This window comes from Grus americana, chromosome 2 (genome assembly GCF_028858705.1).
Source record: "Grus americana isolate bGruAme1 chromosome 2, bGruAme1.mat, whole genome shotgun sequence".
NCBI lineage: Eukaryota > Metazoa > Chordata > Aves > Gruiformes > Gruidae > Grus > Grus americana.
In genome coordinates this window covers 137,450,572-137,465,053 of record NC_072853.1, presented here as the reverse complement: position 1 = coordinate 137,465,053, position 14,482 = coordinate 137,450,572, and the positions used below count along the sequence as shown (strand labels likewise).

Genomic DNA, 14,482 nt, shown 5'->3' with positions numbered 1-14,482 from the left:
GGAGGGGTTATTCTTTCATCTCTCACTAATCTTCTCTGATGTGTTACCGACAGCAGAAACCTTATCTGTGAGACTCTCTTCATCCTGGAATCAGCTCATTAGAGAAAAGTAGACCCCAGGTCCTCACACATGGTGTCTAAGTATTTTACTTGGGTGACCACCTCCAGAGATTTTGTAAAATGGGCAGCCAGAAAGCAGATTGAAACTGCACAGCATCACTCTTCTTGACACTTAAAAAAATCTTGCGTGGGTAATCCATACACAGGAGATGATGCTAGGGTCCTCAGCCTAGCTGGCTTTCCCCATTTTTGTAGTTTCCCTGTAGAAGGTGTAAGAAAGCCACTGAGACCTTTCAAAGAAACCAGTAAGAAAAAGTCAAAAGCAGTGGCCTCCAATAGTAATTACCATAGCACAGCAAAATGATTAATGGGATTTTATTAATCAGATTTTCTCAAACATCTAGAGTACAGGATTTTATCTAGCCTGTAATTCCATACTTACTATATGGATAAAGAAAATAAAATGTGAAGTGAGCAATGACCACAGCTATGAAAAGCTGAAAAGGAAAAGGTTGGTAGGACTTCCAATGTTGAAAAAATTAACATATTTTCTCCAGACAAGCAAATAAGATGCAGAAACCATGAAAGAAAAATATATTGCTACATAATTTTATCTCACTTCTCCCTAATCAGAAGCTGTTGCCCAGAGGAATGAAATGTAAGAACAAAGCCATCAGTGTTATTATTTTGCACCTTTTTAACCTTAGCACCTGCTGCATATGTAGTCAGTAAAAACATAGAAGTTCTGACTGCAGTTACCAAGAAATACTAGAGAGTGGTTGAGAATATGACTATGCCTTCTGGAAAGCACAAAAGTATATTTACATATCCTATTCTGAGATAATTCAAACATAAATCTCCACATCGTAGAAACTGAATGCATATCTTCTAACCGGACAAGCTCAAGGACTCAGGCACTATTAATTCCGTTGCTCTGAGATCTCCTTAACAGGAAAATAGGCCTTACAGTTGAGTATTTTCCACAGAATATATTTAGACTACATAGCTACATTTTCCATAAGTTCCAGAAAATCTTCCAGAAAAAACAAAAACATCCCAGTGCACATTTTTGACAAATTTGACTGAGCTCAGACTGTGCAAATGAATTTGAAATGTTGAGTTACTTTTACTAATATTAATAATACAATGATCAATATTTTCTAACTTTTATTAACAGTAATACTGGTAATTACTGCTGTTTCCCACTAAAATCTGACTGCAAGACATCTCTGATAATTTCTTCAATATACTGATAAAAATTAACTTGAGAGCTACTACTCTGTGTTACACTGCATACAACTATATTGTTGGTGAAATACTGTCTGGAGGAAATATAATCTAAACCTTTGTTTGTTACAAAAACTCAAAAGAAATTTTTTTTTTAAAAATACTGGACCTCTGCATCCATTAAGCAGAAGTGGTTTCTGCTGGTGATTCACAAGCATTGTATACAACACTGTGTACTCATCCTCTTAAATGAGAAAATTACAGCAGAAAATGTACTAAATTATGCACTTTAGTGAATTTATTTATACCAGCTTCAATGTGCAGTGCTACATCTTGCCTGTTTTCATTATCATTCGTTTAAGTGCAATAGTATCTGACAGGACCATAAAGATGTGTATTGCGAATACGTGTCGAATGCTCACTCACCAGCATACCATTTCATCTTCATTAACGTTTGGTAGAAAAATCCCTGCTCTGCATTAGAAGACCAACGTGCCTTGCACTCACCCAAGGCATAGTGTGATGGAGAACTTCCTGTGCAGGAGAAACCCAAAGAAAGAATAATAACAACAACAAACACCCCCACCCACAAATAGGCCACAGGCACTCTTTGTGGACCATCTTCTCTGTCATACCAGTTCTTATTAACTTTCTATTTTGAATGAGAAGGACTTGGTGCTATTCACTTCCGTGCCCAATAGGTTTGTAACTACCAACCTCCTGCCCCTGCGGGGCATACCCACCCCCCTGCTGCCCCAACAGGGTCTGCTATAACCTGTGCTTCTCTCTCACTCTACAGATTTTGCTGTCCAAGTCCATCTCTGCTTCCCCACCTGGAAATGCTGGGGAAGGGAGACTGATCATCTCACCTTGCTTAGGCTGCTTGATATGGTACCATGCCCACCTCTGCTAATGCTCAGATGTCTCTCAGCCACACTCAGAGATGAGTTATTTTTCATGGAACATCTTAAGAGCTGGTTGATTCCACAGGGAAAATATTATGGGCTTCCATAAAGAGGTGCAAAGAGGAAAATACTGATCAATAATGCTGTTTCTGTAGCACAAACTGTTGTTCATTGTTCTTCATTAATAAAGCCATTTACACACATACTACAGTCCAATTATCAGGCATAATTAACCATAGGCATGATGCACTATTAGATTTTCCCATGAATAATAAGAATATTGCTGGCAAAGAAAAAAATATATTCAAGTATATCTTACTACCGACCATGAGGGCATGAATACATTGCTCCTCTCTTACAGTTGTATTTCAAGGAAAATAAGTCATATATAAAATAAAACTAAAGGTGATCTGACCTTCAGTGGCAAACTTTGCTGTCAGAATTTCAGAAACTTTCCTTTCATTTCTCCCACTGATGCTTGATCATCAGGCCTTTCTCTGTTAGACGTCACTGTGAAATCCAGTTTGTGGTGATGGATAGGAAACTGGAAACAATTGAGGTTTTCCAAAACTAAGCATGTTGGTACATACCTACACTGCTGCAGCGCATAATACCTGCAAAGCTTTTTTTTTTTTTTTTCCCCCACTGTGATTAAAAGAAGAGCAAAAATAAAATCTGAGCTTTCAGAATGATTAAAGGTAATGAGTCAGCCATGAGTCATGAGTGGAGAGAAGGTAAAGGGCTGCTGGAACTGAAATCACAAATGCTGCTACTTGAAGCAAAGGAGTAATGCCATTATCTTCCAATAACAGACTCATGACCCCAATGCAGAAAGACACCAGCAAAAGACATCATCACAGTCAGTAAGTTAGTAGGCTATTTTTTGATCTAAAAAATCTAATTCGATTGTCTTACAGTATTTTTCTTTCCTGGCAAACATTTCTATAATTGTCATTTATGTGCTGATAAGTACTTACATTCAAGGTTTGTGGAAAAATGTAAGTAGCAGAAACATCACAAATTCCATAGTGTTTAAAATGTTCCATAATTTTCTTTATTCATTTAATCTCTTTTTAATCAAACATTATTACTACTGGCCTGCCTGTGTCTGCCACACTAAAATCAGCAGGTTAGAAGATAGTGCGTAAAAACTGTCGTAGTACATCCTGAGACACAGTGACAGCTAAAGGGACAAGAAGTAACTAGAAGGAATTAATAGTAAAGAAGCAGGAGAGGGAGTAGAAACTGGGAAAAGGACAGTGCTATGGGACTGGAATGGAAATAGAAAATGAATCATTAGAGGACACTAGGCAGATACATATGAAATAAATAAAGAAAAAATTAACAATGTATGAGCAGACTACTGTGTGTTTTGAATACTAGAAGACCCTGTTGACTGATAGGAACAGTAAAGTAGTCACCTTTAGGTAGCTCTGTCTGGTTCTCATTTATTGAAATAAAATAACATATTCATGGGTATGAAATATGCCATTATGTACCTCCACACAAAACAAACCTAAATCAAGACAGGAGAGGATTTTTTGCAAAGATAAATAAATGCATGAGAGAGACAGACAGACAAAAAACTGGGAAGAAAGAATAAAGGAAGAGGCATTAAAAATATAGCAAGGGGTGGTGGTGGTGGAAGGATTCATTTTGTATCACTTTTCTTTGCCAAACCATAAACACAAGGACACTCAGCAGTTCGTTCTTACTCAATGTTTCCATATTTTTCTGCTGTTTTCCATAGGTGGGGCAAAAATGACAAAGAACCAAGCCAAGTTTTCCATTGGCCCTGATATTAATGTGGAAGTGCTTCTCCAGTATGTAAGATATCTTATTTTTCCTTTACCTTGTGGTTTGTATCCGAGTTTCAAACTCGGTATTTTTACACTTGTTTCCTCTGTAGAAAGAGAAAATCGCAAAGCCCACGGTACATCTCTTGTTTGCTTTGACCAGAACCGCAGGGAGTGATAGGTACCCCGACATTCTGTGGCTGAGGTCTGCGTGAGCTGAGAGTTACCGAGGGCAGCGGGTCCTCAGAGGGCCGGCTCTGTGGCCCACTTTGTTTTAATTCCAACCTGAACAGGTCAAACACCAGCAGGAAACCAGGAAACCCAGCAAAACTCTGCCTCTGTACATGCCTATGCTGGAACCAGAGGGGTTTTATGGAAAAAGGATAGACCAAGAATAGTTTTTTTTCCCATTCAGCATTAGCAATCCCAAGAGTTTAAAAATCATGAGTCAAGCCTCATGTAATCACCAGGGTGGTTTAAAAGGGAAAATATTTTTGAATATTACCTATTAAAATCTTCCTGTTTGCCGCTTAGATTTTGAACCTTCTATAGCTCTTGTTTTTAGCAGTCAGAAACATTTGTTAAAGAAAGCAAATAATTAAAAAAAAAAAAAAAAGCAAGCAGCAGGCACAGGATTCCAGGAGCCAGAGTTTTTAAAAAAGCCTTCAACTATAAGCAACATAGTTTGCATAACATTGCAAGATGTGTCAATGCTTTGAGCATTCTCTGAGAGCTATTTCTGTTCTTGATGGACTCCATCACTGAGCCATAACTCTTTTTATCACAAGTTAAAGAGCAAAGAAGAAAAGTCCAAACAACTCTTACCTTTGGTGCCATTCAGCTTAGTAGCGTCTAATCGCATGACATAAAATCCTGAAAGCTCACACAAATTTGTCTGTAAAAAGAAAGCTTTAAAATATCTGATCAACTACCTCCTTTTAGATAATGGTTTAGGTAATGATGTCCCTAATCTCACAGATCTGAGAGAAAACTGGAGACAGGCAAGACAAGAGAAAGGGCCCTGATTCTTTGGTATCCAGTATGCATAGCTTACAGCTTTAACTGTCATCATTTATCCATCAAAGCGCTCTGATTATAATATAAAACAAAGGACACCATGTTAGCCACTTACGGGAACAAGTTATTGTGCAACTTTGTTACTTTTAATTAATGCACCATACCAAAGCTTGAGTTGCAGCAAATGTTGCATCATTCTTGTTTCTGTACAGGGAATGCTCTGCCCCTGATCGTGAGGTCAGCAGCGAGTTTTCTGGTGACTTGAATGGTGCAGGGTCAGGTCTCAAGTGAACACAAGATTCAGCTGCTTACTTTGGGGTTTTCAGTAGCTTGATATTGGTGTGCACATAGTCCAGGAAAGGCCATGTGTAGAAACGTGACATTACAACAGCTGGAAAGAGCAGGGGAAGTCACTCTTTTAACACTCTTGCTGAAAAAAGTTCTGTTTATCTACATTTTACCCCCAAGGTGTGCCACTGGGGAGTTTAATGACAACAAAACCAAAGGAAGTATTAAGCAATACTGCAAATATTACAAATGTTATTTATGAAGTTTCTCACTTGAACACGTGAGGCTGGGGGTTTAGCCTGCAGAATATTTTTGTTTCCAGAGACATGACACAGTGGCTCTCTAAAAGAAATATAGTTACTTGCACAAAATCTATTAGTTCTGCATTAATATTTTGTTCACTAATTTCCTCACATAATTCACCTTGTTTCACTTGATCCCATACAATTGTTCAAACCATACAACATGGTCAAACTCTAAAGAAATAAGCCATGGAATATTAAAAAGGTGAGGGGAGAAGGCTGGCTTACCAAAATATCACTAATATACACTAGCAATAAACAATGTTTGCAGTTAGCATTTAATTCATCCACTTAGCTGTATGTAATATATTAAGTACATATAATTAAATTCATCGGCCATCTAGTCTCCAGAGTCTCTTGATTACTCAAAACCAGACGTCTTTGGGATGACTGTTTCACTCTATGTAGTGGCTATAAAGACAGTATGAACTAGATCCAGTACTAGTGTTAGGTGCTTAAAATATTGAAAAAGTTTCTATTTAAAAAAAAAAAATCATGACAAGCAAGTTGACAAGGATATAGCTACCTACCACGTAGCTAATGGGAGAACGATGCAGTCAAGGGTGTTTCTATGAGCCTGTCCTTGAAACCCTCTCTTCTCTGGGAAAGGCAAACCCTAGCTTCTGGTCTGTATCCAAAGGGTTGCTTATACATACCCAGTGGATGTTATTGCAAAGTACAAGAGTCTCGGACACCCATGATGAGTCTGTTCAAGCCTTCAACCAGAGGACCCCTTCTCAGACACTGCGTTGCTCAGTATACGATGGGAAGAACGTTGTTCCTCTCCTGCACCTTGCTTTCAAACAACCTACACACAATGGTAAGTCCTTGGAAGTAGGAAATTGGGATTTAAAAATCCTTGGAAAAGAATAATTTTATTTGGCCTCTGCTTTAATGACTAGGTTGCCTTCATCAGCCACTTTTTGTGGCTGTTAGATGTTCCCTACGGTAACACCCCTCCCCCCATTTGGCCAAACTGGGGCTGCCAAATTGAAACTGAGGAATGTTTCATTTCCAGATTCCCATCAAACTGAGAAAAGAGACACCTCTAAGGTAGGAAAGTAAGGTTTCCATAGAGTTCAGGATCTCTCAGAGAGTAGCCTGTAGCAGGGGTATATTTGGATTATACTTTGTGCCTGTTTTTTGCATGTTTCATTTATTAGAATTAACCTCATATGAGTACAACTGTTTTCTTTTATATTATTTCACTAGTTTCTTTAATATTTGTCATTAGTTTATCTGTATTTTTTAATTTATTTGTAGGCAACTGACAGTGACTAGAATGAGAAAAAGGTGACTGACGTTGAACATTTACATCCTATTCTGAAGTTACCTTTGAAATCACATTCCTTTCATTACTTCATGTAAATAAATGAAATTCATTAAGATATCTGTAAGATTAATTTAATTCAATCTTCATTATTGTCCTTCCAAGATTGCAGATTTTTAAATGCAGAAAATGTTAATTCTTTATCCTGTTCCTGTCTCTTTAAAGGATTTATTTTGATAAGGAAACTGACTTTCAGTATGACTCTTCATTATATTACTTAGTCATTATATTAAACTGACCTCAGAATATTCCTGTGAGGTCGATGTCACTATTCCAAATTTTGAAAATATAAGTACACTAACTTATGGAGTCACAAAAGAAATTCGTAGATTGTGTAGCACTTCTGGAATCAGATTCTGTCATTTTCTTTGTAATGGCTGTATAAAGAAAAGATCCCAAATGCAATACTCAGGATTGCCATCACCCCCATTCCACAGATGGGGAAATTCAGGCAAAGAGACAGTAAGTTTTGGTCAGAACTGGCAGTACCAGAGTAAGCTCCTGGCTGCCACACCGGGGTGTTAGTCACAAGATTATATTTCCACTTTTGAACTGAGGGATATATAATTGTATTTATCCATTTCCTAAAAAGATGCTGGAAGCCTACCTTGTTATGAATAAAAGTTTGAATTAAACTTCTCAACAAGTATTTAAAATCTGATTTCTTCTAGGGCCAGTTTTTTTATCTTCTCATTACGTAAAGTGAAAAATATCCGCAAGTAAGTTCTCTATTTAAACACACCTTCAGTTTAGGAAGGTATTGTCTTTACTTTGCATCCCAGATATTAGTACCTCTAATCAAACTAACTTTTAGCTTTCTCAGTCAAATATTTCAAGGTCTTTGAGCATAATCTGAAGTGAGAGGCACAAGACATCTGATACACAAATGGAATAACTTAAAACTTCGGTTTAAAAGTAAAAACATATATAAAATTAAGCAGATACTATCACTAGACATTGGATAAATTTTATTCATATAACATTATTGTGTTTCTGACAATTTATTGGAAACATCCAATTATGTAGACAGTGGCATCTGTTACAGCTAGAGACTGAAAATATGGGTTAATTAAAAGTAGGCTATCTGTCTAAATCTGAGATGTCTGTTAGTATGTCACTAACATCTTTAAGGAAAATGGAATGGGAAAAAACCCAACACAACCCAAACTTAAACCCCATTTTTTAATCCAGGTATTAGTACTAGTTTGAAGCACGCAAGACAGCCTACATTTTTTAGCTACTTTACTTTAAGCACTTCTAAAAGTCTTGGAGCCAAATAAAAAGTTGGAAGAGCGTGAGGAAAGAAAAACAACCTAGCTCCAGTATTTTTGCCAGTCCTGCTGTTTGGAGACTCCCTTTACTATTTGTATTTAATTTTCCTATCTTAGTACAAACCATCTTTCCAACAGCTCCTGAAAGACAAGACATGCATCTCCTCTGAGATCACCCCAGCAGGAAATTACCAGAAATTAAGGGCCCAGCCTTGCAAATATTTTGTCACGTGAGTAACATTAGTCAATGGGATACCCATGTGTAAGTGCTGGCTTGATCAGTATATAAAGTTGGCCACTGCAGGTGTACTCCTTAAATAATTCAGTCTAAACTGCAAGTCTGCATTATACAACATATACATCAGCCAATTTTATTGAAGATGTTTCAACTCATACTAGTTCGAGTTATTTTATCATGCTGTTTTTAATCAGTTTCTTGCCTCTACTACTCATCCTCATGTAGCTATATGTTATGAACAGCGAATTGGGCATGACATTGAGATTCTAGTGCAATTCAATCATTACAGAAAAACTGATATTCACATATGTTCATGTTTAGCCTCAATAGGAAGACAATAAGTCACTTTATACCAGGTTACAACAAATATGATTTTAATTATTCCTCTTGTAATAAATACTTTTCATGTATGATTACTAACAAAATCACTGCAACATGCAATTAGTTTTAACTGGTTTCTAAGGCTTTGTAATCCTTTGGATGTAAAAATATATGTTGTGAACAACATTTTATTTAAATTGTGGGAAAATTAAATATTTTTTAAAAAAATCAAAGAAAAATGAATATACATCGCAATGAATCTTTCAAACCTTCATGTGAAATCACGAACCTCTCCTATCATAAGTGAAATGATTGCAATTCAGTAAGATTCATGGTTGATTAATTCCAGGGAACTTAGAAGGTTATTCCAAAGTGCTCTTTCCATAATTAAAGTGATGTTAGATCTGCTCTTTCAGTGATGTTTGTCTTTGGATGAAGTCATCTGCTTCATAATTTGGACTCCCCAGAATGCAGCGCAGAGGAAAAACAAGACCTACAACACAGAATTTAAAATAAGAAATATTAGATTTTTTAAATTATACTTGTCTGTAAATATAATGAATGGGTGAAACCAGAGAGCTCTCAAGTAGAAAAAATATACAAGAATTCTAGGCGTAGTGATGAATTCACTCCAGGAATGTATGCTTTCTTTTTTCTATTACTTTTTATTGTGTACATTCCTGATTGAAATTGTTCTTTCTGAATGGTACCAAAACAAGATAACTGGCAAAGTCTGCATGACCTTCCCTACTTTGTAATTGAGTTTGGATTTGGAGTACTCAGTGTCATATATAATAAAATAGGACAATAATAACACCAGCAGTGACAGAAGGTAGGTGCAAAAACGTTAACTGGTTTCTTTTTTGGCAAATAATTTCAAGAATGCTGACACTGTAAGTTGCATGGCAGGGTACAAATATCCAAAGTAGCCTTAAATAGAATCTATGGCAATAGAAGTGTTCTAACTGCAGTACTACAGATTAGTACTTATTCCCCAATCTGCTATTTATGATGAGACACAAATTAGATTGGAAACAACTTAAAGATGTAATACTCTTTATCTTGTCCTTGGCTCTGTACATCTTTTTTTTTTTTTTTTTTCCCCAGTCAATGAATTTTAATGAGAGATCTAATAATTCTTTTTTCATTAATTTCCTGAAAACTGCTTTGGGATGAGTAGAAATACTTGCAGGGTAAAGTCTAGTTCAGGTAATAGCTTTGTCCAGAGAACAAGAGAACAGGATAAAAGGTGTCTGTGTGTATGTGAAATTTTGTATTTTAAATTCTCTAAAGTAAATCTTTGTCTTTCATGTAAAAAAAATTCCTTAACTTAGAAAATTGCAAAATTAAGGCAGTCGTTACAGGTTACTGAAGTAAGTGAATTTTTTTACTGTGAGTTAAACATAACATTCCATTTATACTGGAAGATGTTTTGTTCAGGTGATTGTTTTGGTTTGTTTTTTTGTTTGTTTGTTTGAAGAGACAGAGAATATTGAAAAGAAAAGGAATTTGGAGTCAGGTTATAATAATTCTTTTTTTTTTCAGTTTAATCTGCAATCAAAAGGTACTGACTAGGAGAGATCCAATTTTAACATTAACATCATTTAACATTCCGCATTTTAGAATGTATTGCCTAAAAATCTACTTCTGTCCTCATCTACAGTCACTCACCAAAGTACATGAGATCTGAATGTCCAATATAAATAATAAATGACCATAATACATAAAAGGTACTAATTTTGCACTTATTGAAGGGAATGTGATGGGCTCATGTGTGATCCCTCTCACAACCTGTTTGGGACAGGTACAGGCTTCATGTAGTCTATACATTACATACTTAGTAGCACAAGATGGAAATAACATGATGTATCACTAAGTTGAATTTCAATCAAATAAAAAAAAAATCCAATCTCCATTCAACCTTTATCAAGACAAATTCCCTTCAACTATTTTCATTAAAGGCTTTAATTTGACTTGAGCAAAGGTAGGCTGTCTGCTGTGTTTAAAACTTCTGATGACACTGTTGGAGCTGTGCTTGTGGTCCCATTTGTAAGAAAGGCCCATAAAATTTTCACCAAAAGATTTACTTAAAAGATTTTCAGACCTTTAGGTATGAAAGACTTGACTTTTCCCCCCCCCCCCCCCCCCCCCCTTGCATTATCACAAACACCTTATAAAACTGCAGAGCTCTATTTTACAGCTATGGAATGGAAAGACTTTTTAAGCAGTGCTGCAGGCAGATATTCTCTGTGTTTTGTGAGATGCTTTATTTCTATGCTGAGATGCCCCATATAAGTAAATCAGCTACAAATAACTCGCTGTATTTCTGATTTGGCTGTATTTGGGATGAGTGTGAATCGTGACACATAAAAAGATGATTTACATATAACATGCTCTTACTGCAGAAAAATTCTTTGTTGTGCTATCTCCAGAAAGAGATCTTATCCACTTGTCATAATTAGTACTTCTCTGACACATTACTAAACTCTTTTCATTCCTCACCTCAGAAAGATCACTCCTATTCCTGGAAGATACATTAAATATAGAAGTATTTCATTTTCAGAAGAAGCACGTTTAAGCACATTTAATGACTGAGGTGCAGGGCATTTGTGGGGGATTAATGACTGCTGGGAGATGATGATCACCTGAAGAAGCACAGCCATGGGCCATTAAGCCCAGGAAATGTCCTCAGCTAAAGATGGTTATTACTATTATAGCCTGAAAATGAAAAAAACATCTCGGGTGAATTTTTCTTTTTAAAATGGAGTGATGCAATTTCTTCTTTCTTAATTAAATTCTTTATTGTGAATTTCTTAAAGCATGCAATCAATGCTTGTGTGGGCGTATTTCAAATTGCAGTTATTACATCCAGAATGAAAACCCACATACTGCACATTGTGGATCTGCAGAACAAGTTTGGCTTCATGATTCTATAAAAGTATTGATTCACTGTCTATCAATGTCAGGACTGCCAGTACCTGATGGAAATAACGTATTCATGAAACAAGAATGCTGCAAGGTTGTGGGGGACGCGGTTTGAGAAAAACCCAAACATCAGGGAAAAAAATTAAGGGGCCACATTCTCCCTTGCATGACAGCAATTCTGGCTGGCTCTACTGCTATAATGCTAACCCACCCCGAGCAGAGCCAGCTGTATGGGGCTACCAAGCAGAGACTTGCTGTGTAGGTTGGAGTTCAGTTTCTTTTGATTGCTGCTGCACATTTTGGAGTTACAAGGCTTGACCCACTTGAATGAATGGTGCAATCCGGTGATGTCAGCAATGGAAAGACAAGACGATATGTGCCAGAATTTTGAGCAGACAATAGCGTAGGCAGCAGGAAGTAGCAGAAGAGCATTCCACCAGGTGATCTGAACTATAGTTGACCGGTATTTTTCTAATGCCTTTGGGAAAACAGATTTCCTGAATCCTATCTGCAGATATTTTACATTTTCTGTTCAACTCTCTCGCACCTTAACAGGTTGGGGTTTGGCTTTGGTTTGTTTTGGGGTTTTTTTGTTGTTTGCTTTTTTTTTTCTCCTTCACAGTTTCTAAATTATTATCATCAAAATTCTCATTCTTTCTTGTATTGTCCAAATCAACTGATATTTGTCCCTTGATAAAAATATTCACACATCATTTTCCTAATTGAGCTGGTTTTGAAATAAAAGGATAGAATTAAATAGTATACACTGAGAAAAGTTCCTCCACAAATATATTACATAAGAACAATAGTTTTACTTCTGTCTTCAAATGAAAAATTACTGTGGAGAGTGGTCATATATGGGACAGATAGGCCTAAAAGCAGAATTTCTCACAACCATATATCCAGCAAAGTTAAATGCAAACTTTTTGCCACTTTAATATAAGCACTTGTTACATTTACCTGTTTAAGTAACTACAGATTAATTATAGACTGTGCTTTAGATGGCTGGAAGAGGACAGTACTCTTCCAAATATTTACTTTACCTCCTGTCATATAGTCTTTCTATTTCCATACAGCCCGTATTGTCTCCCTGAATAAGCCTACAGAAATGTAAATAACATTCTTCACAAGAACAAAGGTAGTTTAACTAATGGACTGACTGCAGGACTGAGTCTACTCTTCACAGGAAATCCCCACTGGAGTGATCGAAGTTTATTAGGCTGTAAACTACTTTAAAATCATTAGCTAAATTCAGACACCCAATTCTGCATGATTAGCTTTGTTGGTGATCACTAATGTTATTTTCTGCCATTTTCTCTATTGTAATGGCTTTGTATACCTGAATTGCCTAGATACGGTGTCTTTCCTCTTGCAGATTTCATCTGGATAGAATTAGAAGGCTTTAGACATTGGTCTAGAAATATAAAGAAATGTCCAGATAGCCCTGCTTTAAGGAAGGGGAAGAGTCTTGAACCACAAGACCTTAGATCTCTTCCAACCTGTCCTGCTTTCAGCTGAGAAAGAGTTAGTTATCTTTTCTAATAGCTGGTATAGTAGTGTGGTTTGTATTTAGTATGAGAATAATGTTGATAACACACTGATGTTTTTAGTTGTTGCTAGGTAGTTGTAGTGTCTACACTAAGTGAGGGACGTTTCAGCTTCTCACACCCTGCCAGGTGCACGAGAAGCTGGGAGAGCACAGCCAGGACAGCTGACCCAGACTGGCCAAAGGGATATTCCCTGCCATAGAGCGTCATGCTCTGGATATAGCTGGGAGGCAGATTCACTGCTCGGAAACAGACTGGGCGTTGGGGTTTTTTTTCTGCATGTGGTGAATAATTGCATTTTTGTATTACTTGTTCTATATATTATCATTATTACTATTATTATCTTCTTCCTTTGTTATCCTATTAAACTGTCTTTATCTCAACCCACAAGTTGTTTTGGTTTTTTTTTTTTTTCCATTCTCCTCCCCATCCCCTTGTGGGGAAGGAGAAGATGAGCGAGTGGTGCTTAGGTACTGCCTGGGGTTAAACCACGACACAACCTAAATCATTCAATGATTATCTGACATTTCTCAGATTCTGCCTAGATGTGTTCACTCCAAATTTCACTGCAGAGACAGTCTGCAACTGCGCGACAGATTGGCTATATCTGGGGTACGCCACCATATGAACAGGTGTGTTTTAGATACTGAATTCTCTGAACACGTCTGTGATGGGTGATGTATTCCTAGCTCTAGAGAGGGCTTGGGAAGGTCAGCACATCCACATACTTCATTAGGTTGGCTGTTCACATCATTAAGTGGACCTGATACCGCAAAATGTGATAAACAATAAGCCCTCTCAACATGATGCTGAGAATTGTTTAACTGATTACAGCAAATCAGACATAATTAAGGTTCTTTTTATATCCTTTATCTACAAATCTAGACATGGCTTCTTCAAAAGGACCAGAAATAATTTCATACTATCAATATTAATGATAGAGTAATTTTTTAACTTTTATCTGAGAAGGCTATGTCTGGGTAATGTCATTGTCCTTTTCTAATAAAGATGCGGATCATGAACTGATATAACAGTTAATAAAAAAATACTAATATTAATAACAAAAGGGTTGAATGCACTACTCCAGATTTCACAAGTGCCTAAATGGTGCAGTTTTCACTAATAGCATTGCTGTTTTCCCACTTCTCTACATGGGACTGCTTCAGGTGTTGACCTACATAGAGGAGATAGAAAATATATGTCTTGGAAGTGGGCAAAGAGGTTCTCTGTTTCTGGAAGTCAGGGTTTGGGTAACA

The 14,482-nt window shown here is 36.8% G+C and overlaps 1 protein-coding gene across 3 annotated transcripts in view; it reads right to left on the bottom strand.

The window, feature by feature from the left end:
* Window positions 1-7,875: 7,875 nt before the first annotated feature.
* The window catches only part of AGMO (alkylglycerol monooxygenase), a 204,389-nt gene continuing 197,782 nt past the window's right edge, over window positions 7,876-14,482 (bottom strand). For all 3 annotated transcript variants that reach the window (XM_054817175.1, XM_054817174.1, XM_054817176.1), the window contains one exon: window positions 7,876-9,247. In XM_054817175.1, coding sequence (XP_054673150.1) covers window positions 9,167-9,247 — 81 coding nt within the window. In that variant the 3' untranslated portion in view covers window positions 7,876-9,166. The remainder of the gene's footprint in view (window positions 9,248-14,482) is intronic.